This window comes from Salmo trutta, chromosome 4 (assembly GCF_901001165.1).
Source record: "Salmo trutta chromosome 4, fSalTru1.1, whole genome shotgun sequence".
In the NCBI taxonomy this organism is placed as follows: Eukaryota; Metazoa; Chordata; class Actinopteri; order Salmoniformes; family Salmonidae; genus Salmo; species Salmo trutta.
The window spans coordinates 10,333,363-10,350,599 of NC_042960.1; the positions used below are offsets into that span (position 1 = coordinate 10,333,363).

General features: G+C 43.3%; 1 protein-coding gene across 3 annotated transcripts in view; it reads right to left on the reverse strand.

Moving 5' to 3' along the window:
* Positions 1 to 3,042: 3,042 nt before the first annotated feature.
* Positions 3,043 to 17,237, reverse strand: part of LOC115191828 (neuronal membrane glycoprotein M6-a) — a 68,318-nt gene continuing 54,123 nt past the window's right edge. For 2 of the 3 annotated variants that reach the window (XM_029749768.1, XM_029749767.1), the window contains exons 2-7: positions 14,525 to 14,717; positions 10,680 to 10,836; positions 9,380 to 9,533; positions 8,873 to 8,949; positions 8,060 to 8,125; positions 3,043 to 5,669 (exon numbers count right to left, since the gene is read on the reverse strand). In XM_029749768.1, coding sequence (XP_029605628.1) covers positions 5,517 to 5,669; positions 8,060 to 8,125; positions 8,873 to 8,949; positions 9,380 to 9,533; positions 10,680 to 10,836; positions 14,525 to 14,717 — 800 coding nt within the window. In that variant the 3' untranslated portion in view covers positions 3,043 to 5,516. Of the gene's footprint in view, positions 5,670 to 5,839; positions 6,362 to 8,059; positions 8,126 to 8,872; positions 8,950 to 9,379; positions 9,534 to 10,679; positions 10,837 to 14,524; positions 14,718 to 17,237 lie in introns of those variants that run through there. The other variant, XM_029749769.1, reaches the window with a different exon arrangement.

A 17,237-nucleotide genomic window follows, 5' to 3' on the forward strand; every position in this document is an offset into this window, starting at 1 on the left:
CTTCACTCCCCTTTAAGACCTATTAAACACGGATACCTTCACTCCCCTTTAAGACCTATTAAACACGGATACCTTCACCACCACCAATGTGGCAAACTGTTAAATGTGCTGAAGTCATGTGTGCAAATGAGGGGATAAGATACACACATGTACGTTACATGTCACATACAGAGGGGGAAAAAAGTATTTGATCCCCTGCTGATTTTGTACATTTGCCCACTGACAAAGAAATGATCGGTCTATAATTTTAATGGTAGGTTTATTTGAACAGTGAGAGACAGAATAACAACAAAAAAATCCAGAATAATGCATGTCAAAAATGTTATAAATTGATTTGCATTTTAATGAGGGAATAAGTATTTGACCCCCTCTCAATTAGAAAGATTTCTGGCTCCCAGGTGTCTTTTATACAGGTAACGAGCTGAGATTAGGAGCACACTCTTAAAGGGAGTGCTCCTAACCGCAGCTTGTTACCTGTAAAAAAGACACCTGTCCACAGAAGCAATCAATCAATCAGATTCCAAACTCTCCACCATGGCCAAGACCAAAGAGCTCTCCAAGAATGTCAGGAACAAGATTGTAGACCTACACAAGGCTGGAATGGGCTACAAGACCATCGCCAAGCCGCTTGGTGAGAAGGTGACAACATTTGGTACGATTATTCGCAGATGGAAGAAACACAAAAGAACTGTCAATATCCCTCGGCCTGGGGCTCCATGCAAGATCTCACCTCGTGGAGTTGCAATGATCATGAGAACAGTGAGGAATCAGCCCAGAACTACACGGGAGGATCTTGTCAATGATCTCAAGGCAGCTGGGACCGTAGTCACCAAGAAAACAATTGGTAACACTACGCCGTGAAGGACTGAAATCCTGCAGCGCCTGCAAGGTCCACCTGCTCAAGAATTCATATACATGCCCGTCTGAAGTTTGCCGATGAACATCTGAATGAATCAGAGGACAACTGGTGAAAGTGTTGTGGTCAGATGAGACCAAAATGGAACTCTTTGGCCACAACTCAACTCGCCGTGTTTGGAGGAGGAGGAATGCTGCCTATGACCCCAAGAACACCATCTCCACCGTCAAACATGGAGGTGGAAACATTATGCTTTGGGGGTGTTTTTCTGCTAAGGGGACAGGACAACTTCACCGCATCAAAGAGACGATGGATGGGGCCATGTACCGTCAAATCTTGGGTGAGAACCTCCTTCCCTCAGCCAGGGCATTGAAAATGGGTCGTGGATGGGTATTCCAGCATGACAATGACCCAAAACACACGGCCAAGGCAACAAAGGAGTGGCTCAAGAAGAAGCACATTAAGGACCTGGAGTGGCCTAGCCAGTCTCCAGACCTTAATCCCATAGACAATCTGTGGAGGGAACTGAAGGTTCGAGTTGCCAAACGTCAGCCTCGAAACCATAATGACTTGGAGAAGATCTGGAAAGAGGAGTGGGACAAAATCCCTCCTGAGATGTGTGCAAACCTGGTGGCCAACTACAAGAAACGTCTGACCTCTGTGATTGCCAACAAGGGTTTTGCCACCAAGTACTAAGTCATGTTTTGCAGAGGGGTCAAATACTTATTTCCCTCATTAAAATGCAAATCATTTTATAACATTTTTGACGTGTTTTTCTGGATTTTTTTGTTGTTATTCTGTCTCTCACTGTTCAAATAAACCTACCATTAAAATTATAAACTGATCATTTCTTTGTAAGTGGGCAAACGTACAAAATCATCAGGGGATCAAATAGTTTTTTCCCCCACTGTATGTCTGCCTGATTCAAAGGATGTGATCCTCTAGTATACACTGCAATGATCCCAAAATGGCACCCTATTTCCTAGTGTACTATTTTTGACTAGAGCCCTAGTGAAAAGTACTGCACTGTATAGGGAATAGGGTGCCATTTCAGACGCACCCTCGGTCTAGCTTTTCTGTGATATGGTGAATGTCATCTAAGCTGCTCTAGTCTATATCTGATCGAGGCTTGTTTCTCTTCTCACACTACCATAAGGTCAGACTCTGGCTGTCTTTGATTGGCCCAAGGGCTTCAGTCTCTCTGCTAAGGATGAGAAGTTCACCGGGGTTAGTGAGAGTTTGCTGAACACGTTTTCATTTGGTACACTGTATCCACAAATGTAATATGCTATTTAAATGCCACGGGTAAAGGTTAGCCAGTATAGAGAGAGCATTCATAATGTTTCCCCAGGCCGGCGAATGTTTGTGATATGATATCCTGCACTCTTCTTCAAGCCAAGCTATCTGGTATAGTCGGGTATAATAAGTCCATTCTACTTGTGTAGATGGATGGAAACTGCCTTCGGTGATGTGTGTTTTGGACAGTCTTCAAACATACCTGCATTGCATAAATTGGTCCAGAAAGCTCTTAGCAAGAGCTATAACATCATCATCATCATCATCATCATCATGCAAGGTCCACTTTCTTATTTATTTTTTATTTTAGTCATTTAGCAGACACTCCTATCCAGAGCAACTTACAGTAGTGAATGCATACATTTCATACATTTTTTTTGTTTCTTTTTTTCATACTGGTCCCCCGTGGGAATTGAACCCACAACCCTGGCATTGCAAACACCATGCTCTACCAACTGAGCCACACAGGACGACAAACTCTTATGCTAAGAATGTAAATCCATTTCCATTCCATGCACAGTACCAGAGGTGTGTATAAACGGAATCCTTGTAGGCATGTACATACCCACTGGGCAAAATCTGGTTGAATCAATGTTGTTTCCACATAATAAAAAATAAATAAATAAATAAATAAATAAAAAAAAAAAGAAATGTGATGATGTTGGATCAACGTGGAATTCGCAAAAAGTCATCAAGGTAAGGGAATTGACTCTTTTTTCACCCAACTTTGAACCTAAATCCAATGACATGGCGACGTTTTTTGTTGATTTCACATTGAATTCAGGTAAATCAAAACTAGACGTTGAAATGACGTCTGTGCCCAGTGGTTATACAGGTATATACATATACAGCTCTGACATAAACACATAAATAAAGAGATGGACTCGGGGTTTAATTATTAACAAGTACACAAGTGTATTTTATTTAACGCAAGCAAGTTTGTTCCTACAGTTAAAAAAAAAAGCCACTGTTTAAGCCGTTGGCACATGTATGTACAAAACAGATTATGAAGAATCGTACAGCCTGCTACAAAGCATTCTTAGTGAAAGTACAAAAGACTAATATGGGAGGAGAAAGCGGAAAGCATTGTCAGGTTAATACTGAAGAAGTGAATACGCAACATCATAACAAGTAGTATCTGTTTTATAAGACATGGTTTTCAAAAATGAATATGACAAACTAAAGGACGAAGGGAAACAAAATTATTCACTACAACCTAACGGGGTATTTGTTTACTTAGCATAACACTGTTAGCGTAGGAACCGCAATACTGCACATATAAGAAATCAGTTGACTCAGACAGTCCAAGCGTAAAAATGAGAAATGAAAATGATAAAGAGAGAGGATTTTTTTAACTTTTTGAATCAGTTAAAAACTATTACCACTGAATGCATAACCATGCCACAAATAACAACTAGATTCACGGTTCTTTTTAACTAGATAATACAAGTACATTTTTTGTTGGTTAATAACCAAACGCTGCATGACTACAGTACAGAGATTCAGCTTCAAATCCAAACGCACGTAACATCAAGAAAGAGCTCACCATGGTTGAATAAGTGCACAAAAACATTTTTTGTTCTTTTTTGTTAGCAACGGAATGATGAAACGCTGTACTGCAGAACTAGAGTAGTAGAAAGAGTTAAGACAAAGTTTGGTCCAAACTCAAGAGTAATATAGTTTTAATAGTTTTTTTGACATTTCATGTTTTTTTAGTATAGCTTCACAAACAGTCAGGGTTTGGGTCAGTTTTATTTCAATTCAGTAAACTCTACAAGAATTTCAGTTTATTTCCGGAATTGACAGGACATAAATGGAATTGAACCCAACCCTGCAGACGGTTAAGTTATCTCTCAATGTGATATTCAACTTTTTTCACTTGTAGCAATACGACCGTTTCAGGCCTAAAGCTTGTTCATCCGCTTGCCGTCTAGATTTTGTTACCATATTTATTTCACTGGTATCTCTGAAATGGACGTTCACAAGAATATCACCAAACTTTGACCAATGAAATGAATGACCTGAAATTGAAGTGTCTCACATATATGTATATATTTATATACCGTAGATATATATACAGAGCAGAATACTGACAAAAAAAACATCTCATATTTTTTCTTCTGATAACTTGTATTTAAAAAGTTGAAGATTAAAACATATAAAAATGAAACCTGTAAATTGTTATTTGCATGTGAGTTATGGCTTGCGATGGATGAGAAAAGTGGTTTTCTACAGAGTTTCCCCCACGGCAAAATCCTGAAAGGCCATTCTATCAGATGAATTTCTACGTCATGTCACTCCCACAAGCCTCTACTTCTTCCTCCTTATACTACATATCATCATCATCATCTTCATCACTCCACTGACTTGCCACTCAAACAACTGTTTTCTTTTCACAGTTTCAGAACACTATTATTATTGACAAACAATCAGCGTTCTTCACTTTGAATGACTAGGCTACTCAACAAAGCTAGCATACATTTCTGACAGTTAGGCCAAGCTACAGTTATAGCAATATGTAAAAAGTCACTTTAAGGTACTTTTTTTTGTTTGAAAATCCCTGGCACTCCCAACCAATAAAGAATTTTCTGAAAAAAAGATTCTGTACATTGTTTTTATACCGGTGATGCTTACTGTTTCGGAAGCTTATTATGCTGCAATTTACCTGTAAATTATACAAGTATGGTCACATTTTGGTCTTGTTAAGTGGATATGTTGAAATAAAATGTATGTTAAAACCTATGTATGATTGGAGCTCCGTTGGATGACGAGTGTTTAGCAACGTATAAATATATTACACGGAAATGTGAATTAAAAAGCGATAAAAACTCAACAGCCCCCACAGCCCGAACCCTCCTAAAACCAAACATAAATAAATGGAAGTACTCGACGTCGAGATATAGAACAACATGGTAAAAAGCAATGACACATTGTAAAAAGATGTGCTACTACTAACATACAAAATGCAAATGGAAAAGAGAGGTGAAGAGGTAGAAGAGGAGAAAGAGGGAAAAGGTAGAGTATAAGAAGAAGAAAAGGTCGAGGAAAGGGAGGAGTAAGAGGGAGAGAAATAGAAAGGAAATCTCAATACAGGAAAGAAGGGTTCGTCAGAGAAGACACACGATATCCCGTAGGAACGACTTGTCTCATCACACCCGTAAGCTTAGTGAAGTCGAAACCACCCACAACACCACACCCCAAACCTCCCTTACACTTGTGCCCCCTACGAACATAAACACCAGACATTGAATAGCTTGTGTGGTCTCTGTGTGTGTTCTGCTGCGTGTGTGTCATGGACGTGTGTGTGTGTTGGAGAGGGAGGGAAGGATAGGGGGACGGGGACGGGACGGGAAAAGCGTGTGCTTTAGGTGTAGGCATTGAGACGCTCTTTAGAGCGGGTGGAGTGGATGTCGTGGAGCTCCTGCTCCTCCTTGGACTTGATGTCCTCGTACTTCTGCATCCGGCACGCGTCCTTCACGTAGGCCCAGTTAGCGGACAGTACCATTAGGTAGTGGACCTGTATTAGAGGGACACATGGGTTACAGGGGTGTTAGTGGGACGATTGTTAACCGCTCGACCAAGCCTATACCTCAGGGGAGAGTTTATTGATTCATTCATTAGGCTGAAACAGAATTAGTTAGATAATTCGACAAAGCTATAACCAAAAACCCAAAGCAGATGTTTTAGTGGCGCTGTGCCTTCACTGGTTTAAAACCAAAACAAACCGACCAAAATTGAAGGGATGGATTAGTTGATCAACCTTATTCTTTAGTGAGCTCTGTGTCTGTTACGGCTGTGTCAGCATTTGTGCTAGTCAGGTGAACGGGGCGTGACAGGAGAGCTCGGTTATCAACATACCTATCGATAGCAACCAGAGGGGCTTGGTTAGTATAATCAGTGGTGCCAGCAAAGCATATTTTAGTGAATAACAACAGAATCGTGTGACGTGACCGATGACAGCGCTGGCGATGCTTTGGGGGCGACCCCTAAGCTCCTAGGTTCAGAGTTCAGTTCGGCCATGTTGATATCGCGGTGGTCGGCTCCTCTCAGCTCCTGACGGCGTACAGTGATGTCACTGAGACCACTGAGGTCAGGGGTAAAGGTGATGGGCCAACCGATGGGCCCCCGTCAGAAGCGGGTGCAGTATTTGCCCAGACTCTGAGACGTCAGGAGGACATTGTTACGGATAAGGACCGTGGCAGCTGACGCCTGTCCGCATCAGACCAGAGAGAAAGAGAAAAGGAGAGAAGCAGTTATTGGACTCTGGCTCGCGTTCATTGGGCACCAAATGGAAGAAGAAGGACTGAAACAGGTAGCGACTACGTTGAGTGCCCTACCTAATGAACATATCCCTGATGTGTTTCTGCAGTAACTCTTTTCTCCACTGAGTGGCAGTGAGGTGTCAGTGATCAGCCAACCAGAGCATCTGCTGCAGAGGTTCTGAAGAAGTAGTTATGAGGTAATTAAATACAGAAAAACACCTGCACTTCTCTGGTCCAGTTCGAGGATTTATGGCCATTGGCCAAGTGTATGGCATTTATCTATTGATGATATTGTGTTGTAATGATGATGCGAAGATTAACATGCCTAACGAATTCCCTGAGCTTGGGATAATTAAGTTATTATATTATTTTGTTATATAATGACATGACCCAAACTCATCATGAATAAACAGATTTGCCTAGATAGATCCAAGTTGGAGATACAGACAGTACTTCCTTCATACAATCTCACAGTGATCTAAGATCATTTATCACGGAAAATATTAGACGAGAAGATGGTACATCAATATTGTCTATGCAAATTGATTTCTTACCCATTTTCTAAACCTTAGCTCTCGGTGAGAACTGACATGAACACACGTAGGTGAGTCATCCCATTGTGTATTACCATAGACATCCACCGGGTGGCCAAAGAGCACACAGTTGGGCCACAGATACAGACTTTGTGTTGTGAAGAGCCACTCCTGCCCAAATGGATTACCATTTCATTTTCTCTTGTCTTTTATAGTCCTCAGACAACGCAGCAACAATGTCCTATTTTGAAGATTTAAAACGGGTCTAAGGACTGGAAATGTATGACGTTGCTTATTTTCTGTGGTAACAGGAAGCTGTATTGGACATATCTATTTGATGACAACCAAACCATAAGAAACTAGTGTCATTGATGTTTTGACAAAACATTTCTCTGTTATTTTCACTGTGAACATATGTTTTTGTTTAAAAAGGAACTAGATACCGAATAACAGCCTTCATTAGATGTGGATCCTTCCACCCTAGCTACAGACGCAGCAGTCTTCTCCAGTGAAGACGGTTTCTCCAGTCCTCACCATCACTTAGCTGCTCTCAACAAGCTCCTTTCTTCTTCCCCAGTTTCCATGGCAACTGCGCCCTGTGCTTCTCCATCGCTAGGTTAACACCTCCCTCTAATCAACAGCTCTCTCGCGCGCGCTCTCTCTCTCTCTCTCTCTCTCTGTCGCTATGTCTTACTCTCTGTGTGTCTCTCTCTCTCTCTCAGTGTCTCTCTCTCTCTCTCTCTCAATCACTCAATGTCTCTCTCTGTCTGTCTCTCTCTGTGTCTATCACTCGATTACTCTGTCTCTGTTATGCACTTTCTCGATCAACCTCGCTCTTAACACTGGGAGGACCTCTTTCAAAGTCAGCAGCATAAAAAACTGTCCGTCTTTCCTCCCGATTACCAATCTCTTGAATCCCTAGTCGTATAACCTTTGGTATGTCCCCACACAACAAGACACTCCTCTCCCACTAAGGTTTACCCTGCCTGCCTATCTTTATGTGTTCAGACAGAGGGGAGGGAACAGAGTGGCGATGCTATCAACAGACATTTAAGGACCAACAGGCAGGTCACACAACCCTCAGACATAAAGTAGGGCTGTCGTTGTCTCACCATGGCGATAACTGCAGCCCCAGCCCCGGCCAGGGCACAGACGAACAAGTGGAACGTCATGTCCAGCTGAAAGACAATCAAACACAACACAGCTTTATTAGTCACCAGGAAATGAAGACAACTAACAACATCAGTGCTTGCTTTGTGGGACTCAAAGCATCGTTCCAACTTATAATGTCTGTGTTTACAATATTCCAGGTCATGTTGAGATTAAAAGTGAGATAGGGCAAGATTTATTAAGATTTGTCCCAGTGCAATATTAGCTCACTTTTTCAAAGGGAATTAAACAGAGGTAGGACAAAAGGTTAAAGGAGGATAAAGGTTAAACAAAATGACAGACTAATCTTTATTAAGCTATGTTTTTTGTTCCCTTTCCACAAGAGGTTAAAGTTCAAACCCCTAGCAATCTGGTAGCGCCACTGCGCTCATCACACTCACACAAATCACAATTTAAAATGACAGAGGAACCCTATAGCAGTGTTCCCGATCCTAGTCCTGGGGTCCCAAAGGGATGCACATTTTGTGTTTTTGGACATAACACTAACACACCTAATTCAAATCAAAGGCTTGACAATGAGTTGATTGGTTGAATCAAATGTGTGAGCGTTAGGGCAAAAAAACAAAAAGTGCATTTTGGTCCCCAGAGGCAGGATCGGGAAACACCGCCCTAAAGTATTTTTGATTTGAGAAACATATTCCACCTCTATGGATGTGAGAGAGGAGCCTAACCCCTGAGGTGTGGCGATCACTAAAGGTTACAGCCAACAGAACCTCGCCTCCCCCCTTCATCACTCCCCAGCCACACACCCTTACCTCGTTAGACTCACACATCTTAAAGAACTTCTCGGAGCCCGTGCACACCTTCCTCTCCTCCCCGATAGTTACCATGCCTGCGAAAAAACAACAATCCATTTCACATTTACATTTCAAGTGACTTAGCTTGGCCGGCGCTTCGATCCGCAGAGACCTAACAACAGCTATTGCAGCGAGTTACAACAAGCACTCATGTTAAATGGCTGTAAAATAGATCTCCTTCAGGAGCATTAAATAACTGCAATGAAATGTAAAGAATATTGATTGAACTGTGTGTCCGCGAAGTGAGAAGACTAAACGACACACTATTCAGTGTGCTCTATAGGTCATTGTCTTGTCAGACATCTTATCCACATTCATGATAGAACACAAACAAACAAACAAACAACTGGAAATAAACCACCAAAGCCCTGGTTAACCACTGCCAGTGTCAGTGACTGTGTACGTATACTGTAAATGGCAACAGTGGTGTGAATGGATGGCGGCGCCACCCGGGCCCGCCCTTACCAAACTGGCGCAGGTCCAGGCAGAGGTTGGCGCCCTCCACCACAGTGGTGTTCTGACAGATGGTCCAGATGTTGAAGTACATGAAGACGGGCAGCGAGGTGAAGGCTGTCACACCCAACCAGGCCAGGAAGAAGATATAGGTCAACATAATGAACTGCAGGAAGAAACGGAGGACACAAGAGGGAATGGTTCATTAGAGACAGAGGGAAAGAGAGAGAGAGAGTGTTAGAGAATAGCACAGAAGGAAATGAGGGGGGAAAATAAGGAGAAGGAAGAGACGAGGGGGAGGAAGGAGGAGAAGGAAGAGAAGGATGGTCCATTAGAAAGAGAGAGGGAGGGGAAGAGAGGGAGGAAGGAGGAGAAGGAAGAGAAGGATGGTCCATTAGAAAGAGAGAGGGAGGGGAAGAGAGGGAGGAAGGAGGAGAAGGAAGAGAAGGTCGGTCCATTAGAAAGAGAGAGGGAGGGGAGGAGAGGGAGGAAGGAGGAGAAGGAAGAGAAGGTCGGTCCATTAGAAAGAGAGAGGGAGGGGAAGAGAGGGAGGAAGGAGGAGAAGGAAGAGAAGGTCGGTCCATTAGAAAGAGAGAGGGAGGGAAAGAGAGGGAGGAAGGAGGAGAAGGAAGTGAAGGACGGTCCATTAGAAAGAGAGAGGGAGGAAGGAAGGAAGAGAAGGAAGTGAAGGACGGTCCATTAGAAAGAGAGAGGGAGGAAGGAAGGAGGAGAAGGAAGTGAAGGATGGTCCATTAGAAAGAGAGAGGGAGGGGAAGAGAGGGAGGAAGGAGGAGAAGAAAGTGAAGGACGGTCCATTAGAAAGAGAGAGGGAGGAAGGAAGGAGGGAGGAGAAGGAAGTAAAGGACGGTCCATTAGAAAGAGAGAGGGAGGAAGGAAGGAGGGAGGAGAAGGAAGTAAAGGACGGTCCATTAGAAAGAGAGAGGGAGGAAGGAGAAGAAGGAAGTGAAGGACGGTCCATTAGAAAGAGAGAGGGAGGGGAAGAGAGGGAGGAAGGAGGAGAAGAAAGTGAGGGATGGGCCCATTAGAGAGAGAGAGAAGATGAAAGTTATAAGTCGGTAGAAGGCTGACTGGCTCATCAGCTGTCATTAGCATTGGGCCATAATTCAAAGAAAAGACATCTTAAGCTGTAAATTCTCCATCACCAGATCTCTAATCCCGTCTCTCGGGTACATCCTCCAGAAAGATGTGTCCTAATTGTCTACCCTAATGCTTATATCTATCCAACGCCTTCAGAAATACAGGGAGCGGATAGGGCGCAGAGGATAAGCGTTGATTTAAGTGTGTTTCTTACCCAGGCGGAGACGCACCGTCCGCAGGCGGTGATCTTGAAGTCTCCGTACAGGTCCCTGATGGCGCCGGTGGTGAAGAAGCCCTCCACCATGAGCAGGATGCCGTAGACGAAGAATGCCGCCGCCACGCCGTAGATTACATACTTCAAGATGTCAATCCTGTGGAGGAAGAAAGAGAGACAGGAGCAGAGCGATGGGATCACTCAGTTGGTGTGGCTAGCACACCAAGACAAGCGGTTTCATTCCCAGGAACCATAGAACTAGGAATTAGAATACTAATTAAATATTCATTTAATAGGATCTGGGCAGGAACTTACAAAGATCCATTTTTGGAATCAAAACATTGCTAAACAATACAGATGTGTGCATTGAGTGTGCAGGCCATTTAGTACAGTACTTCACTATTACATGTTTTTTTAGGCCCAGCAGCCCCATTTGTAGTCCAAGTGCATTGGACTACAAATGATATTACTTCCAGCAGTGACAGACAGTATTCTGACTGTATACTGCAGTCAGTTTGCTTCCACAGTCATTCTGCATTTTTGTCCTTGCTTGGACTAGTGGATTAGCTCTCATTTAGCTAATGAGTGTGTGTTTAATTCTGTAGGGTTATGTAAAAAGCTCTAATGTCCCAGAAAGAACCTGGGTAGGAAAGTTAGGGTTAGCGCCATCCCTGCAGGTTAGGAAAAGATTTCGGAGATAGTATTAGACAAACACAATGGGTAGATTTCACAAGCTTTCCTCTGATAAAGATGATTTTATAGAGGTGTAAACCGTATTTTTTTTGTACCCTCAATCTGAAGTGAATTTCACACCTAGTACAGCACACACCACATATTAGTGACCTAGAAAGTGTATAGAAAGCCCAGTTAAATCAGTAAAACAAGCCCAGTTACATCAGTATAAAATGCCCAGTTACATCAGTATAGAAAGCCCAGTTACATCAGTATAAAATGCCCAGTTACATCAGTATAGAAAGCCCAGTTACATCAGTATAACAAGCCCAGTTACATCAGTATAGAAAGCCCAGTTACATCAGTATAAAATGCCCAGTTACATCAGTATAGAAAGCCCAGTTACATCAGTATAACAAGCCCAGTTACATCAGTATAGAAAGCCCAGTTACATCAGTATAACAAGCCCAGTTACATCAGTATAACAAGCCCAGTTACATCAGTATAGAAAGCCCAGTTACATCAGTATAAGAAGCCCAGTTACATCAGTATAGAAAGCCCAGTTACATCAGTATAACAAGCCCAGTTACATCAGTAAAAAAAGACCAGTTAAATCAGTATAACAAGCCCTGTTACATCAGTATAGAAAGCCCAGTTACATCAGTATAGAAAGCCCAGTTACATCAGTATAAAATGCCCAGTTACATCAGTATAGAAAGCCCAGTTACATCAGTATAAAATGCCCAGTTACATCAGTATAGAAAGCCCAGTTACATCAGTATACAATGCCCAGTTACATCAGTATAACAAGCCCAGTTACATCAGTATAGAAAGCCCAGTTACATCAGTATAGAAAGCCCAGTTACATCAGTAAAAAAAGCCCAGTTAAATCAGTATAACAAGCCCAGATACATCAGTATAGAAAGCCCAGTTACATCAGTAAAAAAAGCCCAGCTAAATCAGTATACAATGCCCAGTTACATCAGTATAAAATGCCCAGTTACATCAGTATAGAAAGCCCAGTTACATCAGTATAGAAAGCCCAGTTACATCAGTTAGGCCAGGTCTACTGCTCATGTCACAATCACCTGCCATTTCCAACATCTAGGTGAAGCACACACACACACTTGCCGTCAGTAGCACACACCCCCTCCCTCCCTCCCTCTCGGCAGGCGGAGTTCCGGTGAGCAGGTGCGCCGGGACAACCCAGAGTGATTTCAGAGGGCTTAAATCCCCCAACGGCCCCGTGCCAAGACATCACGCAGACGTACAAACACAAGCATACACACACACACACACACACACACACACACACACACACACACACACACACACACACACACACACACACAGGATATTGGAATCCACACAGGAGTGTGGGAAAAATCTCCCTCCCTCCCACTCAGACACATATTCATGATCAAACACCTGATAAATACACCTGCCAAGGCAGCAGCTACTCTTCCTGGGGTCCAGCAAAATGAAGGCAGTATATACAATTTTAAAAACATTACAATACATTCACAGATTTCACAACCCACTGTGCGCCCTCAGGCCCCTACTTCACCACTACCACATATCTACAGTACTAAATCCATGGGTACGTGTGTGTATAGTGCTTATGATATCGTGTGTGTGTATGCATGTGTCTGTGTCTATGTTTGTGTTGCTTCACAGTCCCCCGCTGTTCCATAAGGTGTTTTTTTATCTGATTTTTAAATCTAATTGTACTCCTTGCATCAGTTACTTGATGTGGAATAGAGTTCCATGTAGTTATGGCTCTATGTAGTACTGTGCGCCTCCCATAGTCTGTTCTGGACTTGGGGATTGTGAAGAGACCTCTGGTGGCATGTCTTGTGGGGTATGCATGGGTGTCTGAGCTGTGTTCCAGTAGTTCAAACAGACCTCTGTGCATTCAACATGTCAATACCTCTCATAAATACAACTAGTGATGAAGTCAATCCCCCCTCCAATTTGAGCCAGGAGAGATTGACATGCATATTATTAATATTAGCTCTCTGTGTACAGCCAAGGGCCAGCCGTGCTGCCCTGTTCTGAGCCATTTGCAACTTTCCAAAAGTCATTTTTTGTGGCACCTGACCACACGACTGAACAGTAGTCCAGGTGCGACAAAACTAGGGCCTGTAGGACCTGCCTTGTTGATAGTGTTGTTAAAAAGGCAGAGCAGCGCTTTATTATGGACAGACTTCTCCCCATCTTAGCTACTGTTGCATCAACATGTTCTGACCATGACAGGTTACAATCCAGGGTTCCTCCAAGCAGTTTAGTCACCTCAACTTGCTCAATTTCCACATGATCTATTAGTTATCTATTATAAGATTTAGTTGAGGTTTAGGGTTTAGTGAATGATTTGTCCCAAATACAATGCTTTTAGTGTTATAAATATTTAGGGCTAACTTATTCCTTGCCACCCACTCTGAAACGAACTGCAACTCTTTGTTAAGTGTTGCAGTCATTTCAGTCACTGTATATTGAGACTCGCCATCGCTTCAACAGTCCAGTACTATACTGTTGTGTATTGAGGTAAGGGAGGGGAGAGTAAGGATATTTTTACTTGATCACATTTTAAATACTCATCTTGTTGGGTATATTTACAGATAGTGAGTAATAATATAGGTGGAAGGGAGATTTGCCGACCTCAATCTACACTTACAAGACAGCTGCTCACCGCTAATGGTTAATCACTTCAGAAGAAAGAAAGAGAAGAAAATGTTCCGTTAAGTAACTGTGACTCATTTCCTGTACCAATCACCAGGGACTACTTGGGAGACATGTACATTTTACTATCTAGGGCGACCGAGGATACGGCGTCTCGATAAGGTGTTAACTAGGTGTGCCAGTCATAGCACAGGTGAGATTGGAACAATTCCCTTTACAGGTACTGAAGCTTTCAAAATAGGGCACTTTTTTTGTGTGTGTGAGGACACACAGACTGCTGTTTTAACCACACGAATAAGGCTAGTTTCTCCAGGGGTCGAAACAGACAAGGAATAGGAAGAAGTGAAAATTCCAAGGCAACTTCTCCTCATTGAGTTTCAACACATCTCCAGGCTGCATGTAGGTGTTTTGACTAACCAGACCATGAGTCATTTTGAAAAGGGTGAAAAAACCCCACTGTGACACCCCTCCCACGCAAACACACCCACACTCACATGGTTAAGACGTCCAGGGTTTCCATGGGTGCCCGGACCACCTCGAAGTAGTTCTGCAGGATGGTGACGGTGCCAGAGAGGGCCTCGTGCCCGCAGCCACAGAACAGCGCCACCCCAGCGTACAGAAGGATGGTCGCGAAGAGAGAGGCGTACGGGAGGACGCCCAGGCATTTGACGCAGCACTCAAAGCATCCTGGACAGAGAGAAGAGGAGAACGTTTAGACTAAATACGGTGGTAGAATATCTTAGATATTCACAGGTGCTCTAGTCATGAAATAGTGTATATGTCACACTCTACTCACGGCTTGACAGGAATTGAAATGCGTTTGACACCAGAACCAAAGGAAATAAAAGCACTCTAACACCGAGGGAATCGTTGATTTAGAATCAGAAGGTCATTAAATCAGCGTTATTCATTCAACCTATTATTTTATTACATCTATTTTACTACACCAAATCCCACCTCATCTCATTTAAAACGCACAGGGGTCAAATTATATCCCATCTATCATCCGATAACAACAAACCACATTTCTCCAGTTGACCCAGAGCCAATAAATTGCCTGTTGCCATCTCGGGACGGAAGTTTAATGTCACTCCAGCCAATCATAATCGCTCCTCGGACAGATTTATGGGTTTAATACAAAGAGCGCAAACAGTATTGATCTGTGGATTGCGGATTGCGGCCCTGCAAATGGAATCCCTCCCTTCACCCAGGCTAGAGCAGCTGCTGGATTTATGACTAGTCGTAAACACGGTGAGTGAGAGAGTGAGAGAGTGAGTGAGGGTGAGAGCTACAAAACAGAACACCGATAGCTAGAAGGAGAAGACACAGCAAGAGAGGGATAGAAGAAGAGATGCAGTGTAATGGATAATACTGTGTCTGTGAGGGGGGGGTATGTTTTATTATCTCAGACTACAGGAAGTATCTATCTGACTGTCTCCGGTGAAGAAAAAGTGTGTCTGTGATACCTGAGTGTAACGTTCCCATCTATCTTCAACTGGACTGGATAGGCGAGGTTCAGATATCGCTTACCAAATGAATCGGCAAACGTCCAATTGTAATATTGAACTCCTATTTTCCATAGCCTGGTCCCAGATCCATTCGTGCTCTTGCCAATGCCAACAACATTGCTGTTTGGCATGACAGTGAATGAAAAGGAGCTGGCATGATAGCTCAAACAGACGGGCACTCAGGCTAGGTTTTCCTACTACTGTGCAGTTGGTGACTGCAGCACAAATCCCAGTTCTGTTCTGCCTCTATTGTACATTAGTGCCTCTGGACTTGCTTTAGTTAGAACACTTGGAAGGCATTTAAACGGCGGGGTCCCAGCTGTGTTGTGAATGAGTAACCCTCACACCTACGCTACACCTTGACATCACCTGAAAGCACTCCTGTCTATTTCTGTTACACCCCTCTCTGCACACACAGGATGCTCAGGAGACCACCACTGCTGCAGCCTGGAGAATGTGTGTAACCGTGTGTGTGTGTGTGTGTGTGTGTGTGTGTGTGTGTGTGTGTGTGTGTGTGTGTGTGTGTGTGTGTGTGTGTGTGTGTGTGTGTGTGTGTGTGTGTGTGTGTGTGTGTGTGTGTGTGTGTGTGTGTGTGTGTGTGAGTCAGTTGATGTTAGGTGGCATTGAGTCTACCGTGAGCACAGGACCAGACTTCAGCCAATAGGAAATCAGACTTAGTTCAGAATCCTCTGCACGTCTCTTTCCCTGTCAATCATGCTTATTATCCCCTTTAAGGCACAGAGGAGTGTGTGTGTGTGCGTGCGCATGTGTGTGTGTATGTGTCTGCGCAGTCAGGCGAGAGACAGGAAAGACCGTCAACTCACTCCCTACGTCTTCAGAGTGCCAAGACTGACACAGGGAGAGGAGAAACTGACAAAATAACCATCATCCCATCAGGCCATGTGGTATACTGATTTTAATGTATTTTCTTGATGAGTAAATATTGGTGAATAAATTACAGTGATAATAGTAAGAAAAGGATATATGATCATTTTACAGTACCCTCCTCTTTGTGCATTGAGGGAAGATTACTGTATCACGCAGGGGTATGCAGCAAGATAAAACCAATCTCTGTGTCAAAAAAGTACAGGGTCACCTGTTTCTAATTGCCCCAATCCTAGTCATATTAGTAACTTTGGTTCCTTGATGTTGGACTGAATGGGCATGCCTATATACGGTCGCTAGTGAATGTCTACACACCCCTTGCACAGTCTTCAACATTTTCGTCCTTAAAATTACATTTAAAAAAGGGATTACATAACATTTTTCCCTACCGATCTACAATAACCTACTCCACATTTTCAAAGTGAAAGAAAAATTATAGAACATTTTACAAATTAATGTAAAAAAAGAGGGGTGTGTGAGAGAGGGAGTGTGTGTGTGTGTGTGTTTGTGTGTGTGTGAGAGAGAGAGAGAGAGAGAGAGGGAGTGTGTGTGTGTGTGTGTGTGTGTGTGTGTGTGTGTGTGTGTGTGTGTGAGAGAGAGAGAGAGGGAGTGTGTGTGTGTGTGTGTGTGTGTGTGTGAGAGAGAGAGAGGGAGTGTGTGTATGTGTGTGTGTGTGTGTTTGTGTGTGTGTGTGAGAGAGAGGGAGTGTGTGTGTGTGTGTGTGTGTGTGTGTGTGTGTGTGTGTGTGTGTGTGTGTATGTGAGAGAGAGGTGTGTGTGTGTGTGTGTGTGTGTGTGTGTGTGTGTGTGTGTGT